The 17,238-nt window shown below is 50.4% G+C and overlaps 1 protein-coding gene across 1 annotated transcript in view; it reads right to left on the minus strand.

Moving 5' to 3' along the window:
- Positions 1–842: 842 nt before the first annotated feature.
- Positions 843–17,238, minus strand: part of ANKS6 (ankyrin repeat and sterile alpha motif domain containing 6) — a 49,252-nt gene continuing 32,856 nt past the window's right edge. The window contains 2 exon segments of the mRNA XM_047700258.1: positions 843–6,676; positions 13,518–13,634. Of these exon segments, the coding sequence (XP_047556214.1) occupies positions 6,572–6,676; positions 13,518–13,634 (222 nt within the window). The 3' untranslated portion in view covers positions 843–6,571.

Here is a 17,238-nt window from a genome sequence, read left to right on the forward strand (position 1 = left end):
ACCTTTTGGCTATTGTGAAAGGTGCTCTGAACATCTGCATACAAGTTTTGTTTTGTTTTGAATACCTATTTTCCATTCTTTGGGGTATATACTTATGAGCGGAATTGCTGTGTTACATGGTAATTCTGTATTTAATTTATTGATAAACTACTCCGCCTTCTTTTCATAGATTTTCATAGAATCACAGGGCAGGAAGGGACCTCAAAAGTGACCTAACACAGTGTTTCTTAGACTCTTAGATTGATGCATCAGTAAAACTAGAACTACTGTCACCACCACCTGCTCTTGCCGAGTAGGAGCGACTCGTATCAAGGCCAATCCTACAAAATGTGTGTATTGTCAGGTAAGCTCCTCGCCTTCTGGTTTTTCTCAAGTGGTCTCCACCTTTGGGCCATTGGGGAACCAACTGCTGGGTCCAATCCTCATTCAAAATGTGACCCCCTTGCAGCTGTCCTGCTCCAGGCCGGCCCAGTCTCTGGGGGTCCTTCTGGAGGGAGCTCTGCTTCCCGGAATGTTCCTCCTCATGGAAAGCTGGCTCTACTCCCATGGTCTCCCCAGGATCTTTGCCCTGCCCTCTGGGGCCCCACAGACATTGGCCTTCCTCTGGCTGCTTCTTTCCACTTCCTGTACGTATGCTCTATGGCGCCGAGTGTGCCACCATGAGGCACTGATGGCAGAAGATGAGGACACGAGGCAGGCCCTGACTTGTAAGAATTTTTAGAACAAAGAGAATCTCCCAGCTATTTATAGTGTTTCATGAGCATACACAGCCCGCTACCCACCCTCCCCACCCGCCCCACCGGCCTGCCAAAAAGAATTTTTAAAAAATTGTGAACAAGCCATACAGACTAACAGGTTTTATTTTTGTTACTGGTAGGGCTCATACCAATTTAATGTTTCTCTGTGTGTTGAAAGGGAGCAAGACGGCCTGGAGAAAACGTGGCCCCTCCTAAGAATGAGAGGTGAGCCCTGCATTCAGACCCGCTGTTCCCTGTTACCCGGGGGACCTTGGTGAGATTAATGTCCTTATGCCACAGAACAAACGAACAAAGGGGAAAAAAAGAGAGAGAGAGAGAGAGAAACCGAGAAACAGACTCTTAACTGTAGAGAACTAGTGGTTACCAGAGGGGCAGTGGGTGGGGGGACTGGATGAAATAGATGATGGGGATCAAAGAGGACATGATGCATGATGGAAAAACAAAATCTGTGTGCCATGGTCACTGACCTGGCATGAAGGGGCTGAGAGAGCTGCCCAACGGGGCAGGTGTGGGAGAGACAGGGCAGCCCATAGCTGCACCGGCCCACTGCGGACGCCTGCACTGGAAAAGTTGTCACGGGAAGGAAGCCAAGCAGCATTTATGCCTTTGATGAGCAAAATCAACATGAGAAGACAAATCCACAGTTATTTAATACACATTTGGCAAACAAAAGTCCTTTAAAGAAATCAAGTCCCTTCACGAAGAAAATAATAATAAAAAGTGATGTTTGATGGTGAGGAACATGAGTACCCACTCAGGAGAGCTGAAACAAAATGGCAACTTGGTCTAATATCAAAGGATACAGTGGCTTTGTGGAGGACTCAAGGCTAAACTTTAGCCCAGTCACCTGGAGGGTAGAGACAGGTCTCCCTGAAGAAGACAGCCATGCCCTTTGTCCAGTAGCCCTAAGGACCTGGCTCCGACAGGAACTGGGAACCTGGTGGGGTTGGCTCACCCCACTGGTCAGGGCCCTGAGGAGGGATCCCTGGGTGGTTTCTGCCTTAGAAAGAACTGGAGACAGATGAACTGGGCTTTCTGCTCTATCCCACTACAGGTGATTCTGTGTTGATTTCCCTTCTGTCATCCCGAGCTTTGGTGAATCACTGTCTATACAGACTGGCTTTTTAGATGAGGGGCTGAAATTTCAGGCAGAGTCTAATCCCCTCTTAGGTGGCATGTTCCAGAGGAGCAGACACCCCCAGAGGCCAGTGGCGAGTCTGGCAGGCCTTCCAGATATATTTAAGGAGAACCTGCCCAGAGGAGGTGATTCACCTCCCACTTCCTGGGGAGGAGACTCATTCTCTGGCCTGTCCTACAGAATTTGGTATTGACTTTATCAGGAAAAAACATCGGGTGTCCTTGCATGTTGAACAGGATCTGTTAGTTAAAAAGACATGATAATCTTGCTTGAAATGGACAAGGACAGATGGGCACAGATGATGCTTCACAATACCTTCAGGCTGGGCTGCAAAATCTTCCCAAGAAGAGTCCCGAGCTTTGGGAGGTGTTCTTGGCGGCATGGGTCAGCGTAGGTGCCCACAGCAGCCTAGTCCGATCCTGGCCTGCATGGCTGCATCCTTGGGCAGCTCCAAGGTAAGAGAAAACCGAAGGGTTTCCTGCTTCCTCTTTGCTGGATCAGCTCCTGCAATTTGGCTGGAAAGCCTTCCTGCTTCTTTCTGTTCACCTTGCTGGGAATCCCAAAGACACAACCCCCCAGAGTCAGAACTGCTGGAGCGTGGGGATCCTCTGACAATTCTTGCTTCCCTGGACTCTGAGGCCAGCAGAGCCCCCTAAGCTGCTGCTCCCTCTGGCGGGAGGCCCCTTCTTCTGGCCTTACCCTCTGCTCCCCTCCCTAGCTATGGCTACATCTGGGCAAATGGGATGTAGGGGAGAGGGGGACAGGGAGATAGAGAGGGAGGTTGAGATTGACTTCAGATGTGCAACCATAGTGGAGAGTTCTCAAATCTGCATGGCTCAACACGGTGTAAAAAGGGCTTTCTCACTCACATCTGATATTCAGCACCTTGGAGAGCACTAGCCTCTTCTAACCAAAAAAAAAAAAAAAAAAGCCAGCTGTTACCCGGTAAGTGGCTGATCAAAAACCCAGTGCTAGGATTGACTCTAGATTCAGTGCTCTCTCCAGGGGGACAGACTGTTTCTATGCATTTTTAAAAACCCAAATCAAAAAATAAAACAACAATAAAACCCAACCCAAATCAGAAACACAGGTATCTAACAACCCAAGCAACATGTAGTGCACAAATGTTATATATAGACCAACTTCGCACAGGCTGTCCCTGTCTGGGGGCCCGCTGGCTTCCTCATCTGCTAGCCCTCTCCTACTGGGCCAAACCTCAGCCATCACAGACAATGTGCTCAGAGCCACGGACCTAGCACATGCCTTCATTATAAGTCATTATAAGACTCCTCAGACGGCACTGCAACACATTTATTATATGCTTGTCTCTTCTAAGACACTTTGGGCACTTTGAGGGCAGAGATGTGCATATTTCAACTCTGGATCCAAAACACAAGTAAGGGCAGGCACAGGCTGGATGCTCAGTGCATGTCTGGTGAATGTAAGCATTCTCCTTGCAAAACTAGCTGGCTTCTATCGAATGATCTAGCACCAAAGGAAGGAGGTGGGAGCATACCCTGGCTGGCGGGGGATGTGGCACGAACACACAGCACACACCAGTGGGGCTATGGCACTAAGGCTGGGGAACAGGGCCCTCTCCCCTGCAAAAGATGGAGAGTCCTCTGAGCTAGGTCCCAATCACCCAAAAGTCAGGGGACTCCCCAACCCTGATGTCCTACTGCCAAAGCAGGGCCCCTCTGCCAGGAAATGCTGGGCACAGAGGAGGACTGAGGATCCCTGACCCAACTGAAGCCCTTGAGTGCCCCCTCACCTGACTCCCAGCAGCTGAATCCTCATGGCTGCCACTGTCCCAGTCAAAGAAGGCTTCCTGGACAGCGTCCCAGGAACCTGTCTTGCAAGAGCACCATGAAGAAGTGCTCTGTGCGCAAACATATGGGAAATGCTACATGTTACACAGCCGCCTCCAAGAGGCCCTACAAACACAGGCAAGCTGAAGGTCCTGAGATGTCCTGCAGCAAGACAGTCATATAACTGGGCTTTAACCCAGTGCCTGCCAAACCTATCCGATCACAAAGTGCCTTACCCCACTTTCACATATACACTCCCTTGATTTTTCTTTATGAAAAACCCATTAACATCCCATGGAAGTAGTGTTCCAAGGAAACCACTTTGGGGAATGCTGGTTCAGGTCACTGAGCAAGGGAAATACTTCCTATGGAGGAGAATGGCCTCTTACAGGCCAGTGGGGGTTGGGGGGCGGGATACACGGGCGGGGTGTGGAGTGTCACGAGGAAGGGGAAGATCATGCCCCAGAAAGTGTGCCAGAAATCTCTCATCAGACAGCACACAAACTGCCTGGGAGAAAAAGCCTTAGAACCACTTGACTCCAGTGGAAAAGACAAGAGAAGCACCTCTCCGGAGCCTCAGTTTTCCCATCTGCAAGATGGGAATCAGCCCCGCTCTGTCTGGGCCATCAGATGAGGAAAGCTGCCCCCTCCAGCACAGTTTGTGTGTGTGGCAGATGTTTAGTCAAACATACCCAGCAGCATGCTGGGGCTTGTGGAAAAACCAGTACAGCAGCAGGAAGCAGACACAGAACCTCGGAGCATGTAACTCAGAGGCCAGTGTATTTCAGGGGCAAACAACCTTTGGCCTATTGAGAACTAAGCCCTGGAGACATCAGTACATTACATACAACACTGAGGATACCCGGTACCTCCAGCTCCGGAAGTCTGTGTGGATCAGTGGAAAGGCATGGGCCTGGAAGCCCACCAGAGCCAGGTCTGGGCCAGCTCTGCCCACCCTGGGCTGTGTAACTGGAACACAGCTTCACTCTGTGGGTCTCCCAGATGTGCAGTGCTCTCCGGGGTGACAAAGAGGATGGACGACACTGACCTCAAGCTGCTGCATGGAGTACGTGCACATTGACCATGTCTCCTTAAAGGCCTGGCTTTGAGGGCTATTTACAAATAAGCCTGTCAGTGACGGCTAAAGTGCAGCCTTCTCCTGGGAGTGTTGCAAGTAGGCTGCTGCCGGTGGGAGGATGGGAGGAGGGAGGAGGAGCTGTCTCAACGGGCAGGGGCAGGCAGGGGTGGGGGAAACATGAGGTGGTCAGAGCTGCCCCGCAAAGCCAATGGAGGGGGAGCAGGCCTTCGTGGCTGGGGAGGGACATGAGTGACCACACCTCCCAAGGAGATCAGCACGCAGCCTGGTGGAGCTCATGGCAAAGACAAGAACTCTGTGAAGGCTGCTGGCTACTGGGTGCTTTGTACAGACTAAAAGCTTTCTGCACAGCGGCTCTCCGCTCTGAGCAAGAGGCCAAGTGACCTGTCCCAGGCCATGCAGCTGGCCAGCCACAGGGCTGGAGGTGAACTTTGAGCCTGAGTTCTGCCACGCTGCCTCTTGAGGTTGGGACTGACCATTCCTGTCCTCTCCTGCCTATAGAGGTCCCCAAGGGTGGGACTGGCTCTAGCTTGTCTCTGTAGCCCCGGCACCCAGCACGTTACACAAATGCAGCAAGCATTGGCCAAATGACTCACTTGAAAACACTTCTAAAAGCTACTGTCGGAGCTCCGCAAATGTAATAAGGGCAGAAAACCGTAAGGACCGATTCCCTTCTGAGGAACATAGCATTAACAGGGTGTTCAAGAAATTCCAAACACTTGGCTTCTTTGTCTAGAAAATTTGACCACCAAAGTCCCTCCACAGTGCAATATATTAGGGTCTTCTGCTCCCCCTTGACGTGCAGGAGAGCCTACGGCGACATGGCGTGAGCAGAGCAGACTATCGGCCGAGCCTCCTCCTGCCCGACCCTAGATCTTGCAGGTGAGGACACTGACAGCCAGAAGGAAGAAGGGACCTGAGATCACAAAGCAGGCCTACTCTTTTTTTCCTACAGAAAAGCTTGCCATCGCAATAAAGACAAACACATTCAACGCACACATCCTGAACACCTGCTGTGTGTTGTAGGCAGTCGGTGCAGCCGAGTGCTAGAACAGAGTCCTAAACAAGCAGTAAGGGACCCTGGGGCCTGAAAAGTTACTTCTGTGTAAGGGAGTCAAGGAAGGCTTCACTGGATCGGTGACTTGGATCACAAAGAACAAGTTAGAAGTTTTATGGGAAGATGTGTCAGGGAAAGCTAAGCTTCCTCTAAAACATGGCACCACCCTGGCTAAGTGTAGGCTTGCTGCTGGGCAGCCACCACCTGAGCAAAGACTACATTTCCCAGCCTCCTATGCAGCCAGGTGGGGCCATGTGACTACCGGTGGCCAATGGAACTTGAGCAGGAGTGGATGGAGCAAGAACAGTGGAGAGGAACGTGGTTAAGAATAGCTGTGCCTTCTCCACTGCCCCTTTCCCCTTTCTGCCAGCAAGAAGCACAGATGCTGAGGTCCCTGGGGATGACAGGGCCACAAGGTGAAAGGAACTGGGTCCCCAAATTACAGTGGGAAGCCGCCTGCCAAGCAGAAGCAGCCATACCGGACTTCATATGAGGATAAGTCTACCGCGTTGGAGTTTGTTACAGCAAGAGCATCACCAACTACGAAAGCAGAGAAGAGACGCGAAGAAAGGCATTTGGGGCAGAGGGAACATGACAAAGGCACGGTGGCATGTTCCAGGGAATGGGGAGGAGTTGATGGTGGCTGGAGCATGGGCTACGTGAGGTCAGCACTGGGATTCAGAAAGCTCACGCTGGTCACCACAGGAGGGAGGATCATGTACAGGGATTGTTTCCTGGGGCCCTGGTGTTGCTGGCACTGCTCTCAAAGGAAGAGTGGAAGTTGTGAATGGTTTCCTGTAAAATTTGTCTCTCGCGTCCCTGTGGAGGAAATCAAAAACAGACACAATGTCTTGTTAAATCTTTTAACTATTAGTTCAATTGACATAGTGTTGGTATTGCTCAACTCATACTTGAGAAACCCATGGGTATGGTGGGGAAAATAAATTATCTAATTAAAAGAGTACTGAGTTTAATAAAAACACGCTGGCTCAGAATGTCCCCCAGCACCCACAATCCCAGCAGGTCAAGGCTGGAAAGGGCCCCCAACATGTAGGGGTCCAATCCCCCAGACAATGACAGGACACAGAGCCCAGGGAGCAGGACTGACTTGGCCCAGGTCACATGGCCTGGAAGGGAGGTTGCCTCCCAACTCACTCTGTGTGTCTTTCTAGCTCTCAGATTTCCAGGGAATTGAGTGGGAGCGGAATTCTTTCTGCTACACAGGGAGTTTGAACTGCTATACTCCCCCTTGCCCAAAAGATGTCAGATTGCTCTTGGCAATGATTCATGTCTCACTCCAGCCCTGCAGCATTCCCCCCACAACACTACCCCTTAACGCACACGTTTTGAGATGGGAAAAGGAGGAGGATGTGGATGTTTCTTTCAGCCCAGAGAACATCTTCACTGAATACCTGGCTGGGAGGCAGTAATACACAGAGACCAGAGACTGGAACCAAACAGCCTGGGTTCAAATCCCATTCCTCCCATTTACTAGCTGAGTGACCCTGAGCAAGACACTTAGTCTCTCTGGGCCTTAGTTTCCCTATCTATAAAATGGGGATAATAATAGTACTCAAATGGTTGCTGGTGACATCAGATCCTGTGTGGGCAGCAGGAGGCTGACAGGTCCTGTCCTCCAGAGGATAGCAGTGTGGACTAAACACATATTTTTTAAAACCAACAAATGTGATCAAAATGTAAAGCAGATTAAAAATGAATAATCTTTGGCAGACTGTTCTCTGCTAAGAGTAAAAAGGGAAAAAAAGAAGTCCACTGAATGAGCTCAGACTTCAAATTCTTCTTTCATTTCGTGGTCTCTTCAGGTCCCAGGGGACCCCTCCATGAGCCCTGAGCCGGGACCTCTACCACCATCCAGGCCTCCTAGACACTTGAGCAGGCAGTAAGACAGCCCGGCATGCCAATCCTTCCAATTAAGTTAAATAAGCTAGAAAAATACCCCCCGGAGTCCAGCAACACAAACCTAAAGGTTGCAGGGCAGAGGGCAAGGCAGGGACGTGGGGTCAGAAGACGGCGAGTCTCTATTCAACGGTTCCCTCCCAGTGGTGTCCCAGGCAAGACCCCGCACTGCTGGACTTCCTATCTGCAAATGGCGGACAGGAGGACATGCTGGGACTGTGAGGAGGCTTGACCCGGGATAATGAACGGGGTGACACTGGGCAAACTGCAGAAGGCTGAAAAACTAAACAGGGGCAACAATGGCCATGTGACTATGACATGCTACCTTAGCCTGAACCACCTGAGAGACGAGGTCAGGGCCAGCCAGGGTTCCAGCACTCCGCCTCCTACTAAGGAGAGAGCCCTAGACAAGGAAAACCGTAACTGTTCCCCGCGTCCACGCTGACTGAAGACAATGACAATAATTGCCCCTTAGAAGCCCCTGCGCTTCAAAGGACCTGCCTGATAATTCCTAAAAAGCAAAAAGCGAATGGCCATGAAACGTAGAAAAACATTTTCAGTCTAACCAGTAGTTAAAGAAATACAAATTAAAACGAGGCACGCTTTTTGGCCTCTAAATTAATAAACATCTAAGAGCAAATCGAGAGTACCCAGTGCCGGCGGGGATCTGCTGACGCGGAGCCACATGCCCCCAGCTGGTGGGAAGTTCACTGGCTCTTTCTGGAAAGTAATTCAGGAGGAAGTGCCCTATACCTTGATTTAGACTCTTTGACTCCATGAGTCCACTTTTAGACATCTATTCTGAGGAGATAATTAGAAAGCCTTATACACAAAGTTGCCCACTGCAGCACTATTAATAGAAAGTTCGGATATCCACATATCCAACAAGTAGGGATTTAAAATAAGGTAATTTTAGTACATCCATGCAAATGTATTCTATTAAAAAGAGTTTTTAATGACACGAGTAACTGCATATATTTAATGTTAAATGAAGAAAGGAGGAGGTAAAATTATAGATCCAAATTTATCTCCGCAGAGAAAAATATTTGGCAGCAAACACGAGGCACACATTTTGGCCTCCAAATTCACATTTGGGTGATCTTCCCAAATGTGAACAGCACTGGCCTCTGGCTGGTTGGATCATGATTCCTCTAAGAACTCTTTTGCCCTCTTTGGCAACTGTGCAAACTTCGTAAAATGAATGTGTGCTTCTTTGATAATCACACACACACACAAGATGGCAAGACTGCAATGGCTTTGGACCAACGAAAGGTGAAATTCAGGTGAAGTTTCTGGTTGACCTTCTCCAACATATAAACTGTTTGAAACTAGTCAACTAATAAGCCCACTCGAGTACACATCACAACTTGCATACTGGCGGTGGGGGGTAGGCTCAGCCGGAAGGCCTGTGGCTTGAAGGCTGTGGACCCATGCTGCTTTCCTGGTATTTTCACCAACAGAACAAAACAAACATAAAACCTTTTAGGTTAAAATGTTCTATTTTTTGACTGTGCAAGAAACACATTTTAGGTTATAAACTTGTTACGTGTAAATACATACAACTGGAACAAATTTTACCCTCCTACCTGCAAAGAATGCTGACATTTTCTATGCTATTCTGTTTTTTAAAATGCTGCTGGGGAACCACTAAATTGGGTCCACAACCCCCCACTATGCTGTGGACCACAGCCATGAAGACACTGGTGGACAAGGAAAGCTGGGCCTCCCTCCCTCGGGTCCTGGTCTGGGTTCTTGAATGTGTCCAGAGCATCAGAGCCACCGAGGGAGTCCCTCTTGGCTGAGGCTGGGTTGCAAAAGAGAAAGTATGGATGTTGAAGAGGGAGTGGACACCTGTAGCCATCAAGAAGGAGGCAGGATGCCCTGAAGTCGGGGTGAGGCGGGCCAGCCCAGAAGAGCTGAGGCCCAGGGCCTCCAAAGGCCATCCAAAGGGCTCCTGGAAGCCAGGATCGGCCTGAGAACTTCTTTCCTCTAAGAAGCAGTGCATAGCTGCAATGGTCACCCCGGGGTCAAGCTGTTTTTGTGATCTTTAGCTTCTCCCAGTCATGCTTTTGCTCTAGGACACGCTGTGATGCACGGTCCTTACGTCCACTGGACTTTGCTTGGTAATTCAGACCTTCCCTCTGCCCCTATTTCCATGTGGAACTGGCTGACTTTGAGGGTAGATGCTGCCCGTGGAAGGGACGTGGGTGGGATGAGCCGGCCCTTCGGTCTGGTGGGTCAGAAGCACCCAGGTCTCTCGGTTGAGAGCTGGTCAGCTGGCACCCAGCCCCCCAAAAGAACACTGTTAAGGAAGGAAGGTGTCCCCACCACCCAAACTCCTATGTTGAAACCCCAGCCCCAATGGGATGGTGTGAGGTGGTGGGGCCTTTGGGAGGTGACAGGGCTTGGATGAGGTCACAGGGTGGGACTCTCATGATGGTAACAGTGTCCCTAGAAGAAGACAGAGGAAAGACCTCGCTTCCCTGCTCTCTGCCATGTGAGGACACGATAAGAAGGTGGCAGTGGGCAACTTGGAGGGGGACCCTCACAGATCTCAACCACGCTGGCAGATTGGTCTGGGACTTGCAGCCGCGAGGCTATGAGAACCAACTCCTGCTATTCCCAAGCCACCTGGTAGATGGTCCTTGGAGATGCAGCCTGAACTGAGAACCACGAACCTGTTGATGCTTCTGCTTCTCTAGGCTGGACCTTGTTTGGTGCAGCACACAGACTGCTACAGTAATAGAGCATGGGGGCAATGAATGGGAGAGAAAATGAAAAAGGTCCCGGTCTGGGCAAACATTAAGAAAGATGTTCTCCTCTGGAGTTGGCTCGAGCTGCCACATCATCCACTCGGATCGCAGCTGTTAATGTTCCTGGGATTTGCAAGCCAGTCCCATCTGCCTCCTTTCTGTGATCCTGGGCCATAAAGGCCATGATCACTGAGGGCAGAAGGGAGGCTTTGGAAGCATTAGCAGCTACCATCTACAATGCCCTGGGCTAGGCTCTTAGTGACACCCAGCTCCTGGCCTGTCCTCCCAACCCCTCCATGGTCCTCACTGGTGCTACATCTAGAACCTTTCCTGTCCTTCTTCAACTGGCTTGGCTTCCCCCACATCCATGCTCTCTTTGGCTCACACGTCTGGCCTCTGGAGGCCAGAAGCAGGAAAGGTCCTGCAAACCTTGGGCCAAATCCCTCTACCATCACTCAGCCACTTGCTCCCCAAAGCCCTTGCCCTTACCTGACTGGGTCACCCTCAACCACCTGGGGGCCCCATCTGTCCCATCCGGGCTCCCCGCACACCACACCACCTGCTCTCAGGTCCAGCACTCCCTGAGTTCTTGAAATGTACTACACCTCTGCTCACCACAGGGACTTTGCATACAAGCTTCCCTCTGCCTGGTCTGCACTCTTCTACCCTCTACCCAAAATTTCCCATCTTTCTTTCCATCCCAGCCCTCCTGCCACTTCCTTGGGGATGTCTCCCAGGACCTTGTCTTTCCAGCCCTCGCTCAAGGTCAGGAGCTCTCCTTCATACGCATCTGTGGCTTACACCGAGGCAGGGCAGCAGAGTGGTCAACAAACCAAGTCCAGGTTCTAATTCTGGCTCTGCCACTTACCAGTAGTGCGATCTCAGTCCAGTTCCTTAACCTCCCTCTGCCTCAGTTCCTTCACTTATGAACTGGACCCAGCCTCAGTGGCTTTTGTGAAGTTAAGCAAATGACTAGAAGTGACTGCTGAGAGCAGTGCTGGGCACAACGTAGCCTCAGAGGTCATCATCCACGTCATGCTTGGGACATGGCAGAGAATCCAAGGGCTACTTTTCATGACTAAATCAATGCTCCAGGGGTGCCTGGGTGACTCAGTTGGTTAAAGCCTTTGCCTTCAGCTCAGGTCATGATCCCAGAGTGGAGGGATTGAGCCTCACATCGGGCTCTCTGCTCAGCGGGGAGCCTGCTTCCTTCTCTCTCTGCCTACTTGTGATCTCTGTCAAATAAATAAATAAATAAAAATCTTCAAAAAAATCAATCAATAAATCAATGCTCCGAAGACTAGTGCTTGCTCTGGTTCGTCGATGCCCCAGCACCACCCTGGGGCTTCACCTCCCTGGCTAAGCCCTTACTACCATCCAAGACTGGCCCACTTCTAGCAACTTCCAGCAACTCCCATACCCGCCTCACCCCCCCGTCCCCACCCTGCTCTTCACATCTCATAGCAGAGCCGAAACAGTGCCGGTCTGGGAGCTGGGGCTATCTACCCCTGAGCCTCAGCTTCCCCGTCTGTAAAGCGAGGCAGCCTGGGCCCACGGAACAGATGAGCTGTGTCTAGCAATGGGCCACTTACAGAACAAAAAGAACAGACAGTAAAAACTCAAGGTAAAACACAGGCGCCAGAAGCACTGCCAAATAAATCACTTGAAAGGACCACCTTGCAGCCTATAAACAGGTGAAAGAGTAATGATGATGGCGACAGCAAGAGGCCCGACCCCATCTCCCCCCAACCCCAGTGGGGCCGGCAGGAGCCCCCCCATGCCCAGCATGTGCTGGGGGGACATACGAAGAGGAGCCGGGTGCAGGTCCTGCCTCGCTTGCCTGCCCGCCTCTCCACCTGGGCACAAGTCCCTCCCCGAGGCTCTGTTCCCTCGCCAGCTGGACAAGGCAAGTGTGAAGATCTGGCCTCCGGATTAACTGGGGAAATGTATGGGAAGCATCTTGTGAATGATAAAGGGTTACATGAATATTTATTTGCTGCTGGCACTCTAAGTCTGTTCAATATTTCTGTGCCTACCCAGCAGTACACAGAAAGAACCGTAAGACCGGTCACGCTCTCTGACACGACCTCGAGTTGTGGAACACAGCCCGAGGAACAAAACAACAGAAGAGAAAGGAACAAGGCAGAGATATCCATTATAGGGCTATTTGTAATGGCAAAACCCCAGACATGGCATGATTGTCTAACAAGAGGGGGCTGTCAGGCCGAGCGTGAAACAGCAACAGGTAAGCAAGTCCTATCCCCTGTTGGAGACAGAAACGTCCAGCCCACATTAGGGAAGAAACCAGGAAGCAAAGGAGCTTGAATAGCCCAACAGCAACTGGGCTAAGGTTTGCCAAGTGAGTGGTGATTCACTTCTCATGCTTTTTATTTTTTTTTTTTTAATTGTTTCTTGCATGTGTGCTTTGATGGGGGTGCATCGTTAATCTTTGGTTTAAAGCTGGTGAAACAGAAATTTAACATTAGACAAAAATGTAGAATGCCAACAATAACAACAGTGATTGACGGGTCTGTGTGTGGCAGGGGTGCTGCTAAGCATTTTGGTCCTGGCAATGACCCCACAGCCCCCAGTGGATGAGAAAAGCAAGGCTCAGGGAGGTGATGACTTCTAGGGGACACAGTGAGTAAGAGGAGGAGCGGGCTCACCCCCAGGAGGGCCTGATTCCAGGGCCCCTCTTAGACGACAGCTTTGCTTCCACTGTACACTGGAGGGCAATACCCAGCCGTGTGGGTTGAAATGACCACAGGGAGTCTTTTTGCTAACTCTATGGGAAGAGAGATCTGGAAAAGGAACGAGGAGGTGGGGAGCACTCGATGGTAAGGAGTGTGCACATGGGGCCGCCCTCTGCCAGATGTGCCAGAGGAGACAAAATCAGACCACAGATGTCCTCGGGAACACGGAGGGCTTAGTAAGGCTCCTAGTGGAGCTCTCTGCTCTTTGAAACGGGAGGAGAAGATCGAGAACAATACCTTGCCCGCATTCAGTTCAGAAATCGCTGCCAGGATCTGCTGCCTGGATCCATCTGTCTTAATACCCAGCTCCTTCAAGTCGCCGTCGGTGAGTGTGAGGAAAGCTTCCATGTCCACCTGGAAAGAGAGAAGGGGGATTCGTTACCATCTGCTGGGTGCCACGCCTCATTTTCCCCCCCATCCACACCAGAAATATCATGATTATGAGCTATTAGTGCTTATTAGCAGTGAATTAATTATGATTTACTTTATGATGACTTTATGATGAAAGTTTAGTTGAAAGAATTATGAAGGATTAACTCTCCTCAGCTCTAGGCCCGGGCATCCCAGGACAGGCGCATTGTGGAAAGACTTCCGGCCATTGCACAAAGAAGGGGAGTCTCTGAGAACATAATCTGGGTGGCCGGCATGCTGCAGATCCAAAGCTGCTCTTAGAAGTTTGATCCCAGGTGGCTGCACTTGCCCAGAGATCAGAAACCGCACAGAAAATGCACATATATGGCGGGACTCAGCATGTTTCCCCCGCCGAGGACCAGGGAGAGGTAGACTGTGGAAAGACTGAGTGAGCAAGTCAGCAAGCAGAAGTGATAAAGCGAAGAAGGGCACGGAGAACTGAAGCTGAGAAGGGCTCAGAACAAGAGCATCTCAAAGCCACACGACCCTTGGCTGCTATAGGGAAAACCCTGACATTTCTGTCATCCCAGATTGGGCCTCAGCTCCAGGCGAAGAACCAACAGGTTGCCCTGCTATGTGGCTGTTATGTTGCAGTGTCTGTCCTGCTCAGAGGCAGCAAGCACAGCAGGTGGAGGCCGACTCCACACACCCCAGGTCTGTCCCAGAGCCTCACTGTCAGGTGACGACGGGAGGACACAAAAGCTAACACCGTGTGAGGCACTTTCTGACTATTTGGTACAGACTCAGTCGTTTAAGCCTTATGACATAAGGTGAGATGATTATTATCCTCTGTTTGGGGGAATGGGGAAACTGAGGCACAGAGAGATTCAGTCCCCAAGGTCACATGACCAGTCAGTGAAAGCCAAGACTGGAACCCAGGCTGTGGGCTCCACAGTACCTCCTCTTCTCTGAGGGGCCATGTCACCCTTTGATGCTGCAGCTGTAGCCACTGACCTCCCTCCTGTGGTTTCCTGGGGGCAACGGCCTCCTTGCTAATGTCACCTGATGTTCCCTAAGAATTAAGGGGTTCTGTCCCCTGTATGTGCCCTTGCAAATTAGACCCCAAAATGGTAGTCATCAGGGAGAAGTGGAAGGGAGCTGGCTGCCCACAGCCGCCTCTCCAGCTCGTGCGTGGGACAGAGCCAGTGCTGCCTGGACGCAGACAGACAGGGCCTCGATCCCCACTTGCTGCTTACCTCAGTTTCCCACCTGAAATGTATGAATCCTCCCCCAACCTAACTTACTGTGGCTGCAGGGTCTACCCAGAGGGCTTCCATGAAGCTTTGCAAACTAAATAAATTACAAAAACATTATAGTTTTATGTAATATAATATTGCTGTCATTTAAAATAAAACTCTCATAACTTATTGAAAACCCTTAGTTCTTTACTTTAAAAGCAGGCTTGTTTTCTATTCCCTAAGAGATACTGAACAAGATTTTTAAAATTTTTTCTTTGAAACATTTGATGCATGTGGAGATAGAGGAATTTTTTTCTGAAAAATGTCCCCCATCTTTCCTTTTCTGTTTTAAATAGTCATTTTACTTTCCTGGATTAAAACAACCCTGAAGCAGACGTGAGTTGGTGGGGAAGGGTCTGCTCCGACCCCAGCCCTAAGCCCTGGGAGGTGCCTCCCTGCGTCTCTCTGGGACCTTACAGCTCAAAAGGGGCCGAGGGCCTGAAAGAGCAGATGACATGGTTTTGACAGACACTGCCTGCCCCTGGCTGGGCCGGACACTCCCCACGGTCCCACCCCCAGCTTGTCCCCATGGCCAGCTCCTCAGCACCTCTTGCCTATGGTACCCCCCACCCCGGCCACCCTCTTCTGACTGGAATCTCCTTTCCTGTGAGTCTGCCCGTAACTCCCCCATCAACCCTGGTCCACCATTCATACCAGAGGCCAGAGATCTCCGGACCACGGTGCACAGATCACGTCCATGCCGGCCAGGCCCTGCCCAATCAGGCTCTGCTCTCTGCCCCAGATGCACCAGCCTCATTCAAGCCCTGAACAGGCCAAAGTGCTGATGGCTCTCTGCGCATGTCTGCTCCCTCTTCCCAGATGCCCTTCTACCCTGCTCCCCTCCCTCGAAGGTCAGTTTATGCTCAGCCAACATCTCCTCTGGCCCTCATTCAATAAGGACGCCCTTCCTGGGCTCCCAGAATGCTCTGGGCGTTTCTGCCATTGCTAGGGTCAGGCTCTGGTAGAGGGCCTGATAGAGGGCAAAGACCTGAGCTGTGTTTGCTGGTTGACTGAATGACCACACCAGTCAATATGCTACTGCATCCCCAGATGAACGGACCTTCTCAATCTCTGAACTCTATCAACCCTGGGGGCTACCAAACCCTCACAGCTCATTTTAGGTGGAGAGAACCAGAGACTAAATTCTCCTCACGTGAGCACTTCTGAAGGGTTAGCAGGATGAGGCAGAAACATCTGTGCCCTTTCAATATTCATGCCCTACTTTTTTTTAGTAATACTTTTTTTTTAGTAATAGAATCTTAGTTGTCAGCTAGGCATTTCCATGAAGCTAAAGAACTATATTTCTGAGTTTCCCTTGCATATGAGTATGTCAATTGACAAACTTTTGGCTAATGAGATATAAGAAGGTTTATGGTACTTTGAGGAAGTCTCTCAAAAAAAAGAGAGCAGGTATCATTTTGCTCTCTCCTTCCATCCTGCTGCCTAGAATGTGGAGGTAATGGCTGGAGCTCTAGCAGCCATTCTGGACTTTGAGGATGAGGGCCATATACACTAGTGGAGCAGAGAGCTAGAAGGAGATTTGATGACTCAACTGAACACCTTCTGTGGGAAAAATAACCTTCTATTTTGTTTAAGATACTACTACCTGGGATTTTTCAATATATGTAGCTAAATCCATCCAAATACAAGTAGAGAGATGAAAATTATTAGTCTGCTTCAGTTTCAATATTGAGAGGATGAGAAAATATATTCACTTCATTCTTCTTCCAATTTCTCAAAAAGGACTAAAAGCATATAAAGGGAAGACATTTTTATGAGCACTGGAAATAAGGGAAAAGTACTATCTGCATACCAGGTACTTTAAGGAGTTTCTTAAGGACTGAGAAGTGCTCTGTAGCTGCAGGGATGGATGTGAAGGGGAGGGCAGGGGCAATCCATGATGTTAAAACCCGACTCCCATTACAGCCTTCCAGGGAACATGAGATCTCTGTATGGACAGACGGCAACTCTCACACAGTGCTGTCGAGCTTCTATGTAGTCCAGTGGGGAGCTCAGCACAGGCGGACAGCTGAGCTGGTTCGGTTAACCTCACCCCACCTGACACAAACAGAAAGCCTCCAGTCAGTGGCTCCCAGCTCTCCCCACAGGGCTGCCCCAGGCCTCAGCACCCTCCCCGACCCCAGAGGCTGTGGAGACCACAGCAACTCTGCATAGTCTCTCCTCCCTCTAAAACTCTGAAAGTGTCATATTTCATCAGGAACATACCTCAGTTCCCTATAAGGGACAGTGGCAAGAACCAGAGAATAGTGAATGACAGGTGTGCCCCCAGACACGCCAGCTCCCAAATG

Source organism: Lutra lutra, chromosome 13 (assembly GCF_902655055.1).
Source record: "Lutra lutra chromosome 13, mLutLut1.2, whole genome shotgun sequence".
Lineage (NCBI taxonomy): Eukaryota > Metazoa > Chordata > Mammalia > Carnivora > Mustelidae > Lutra > Lutra lutra.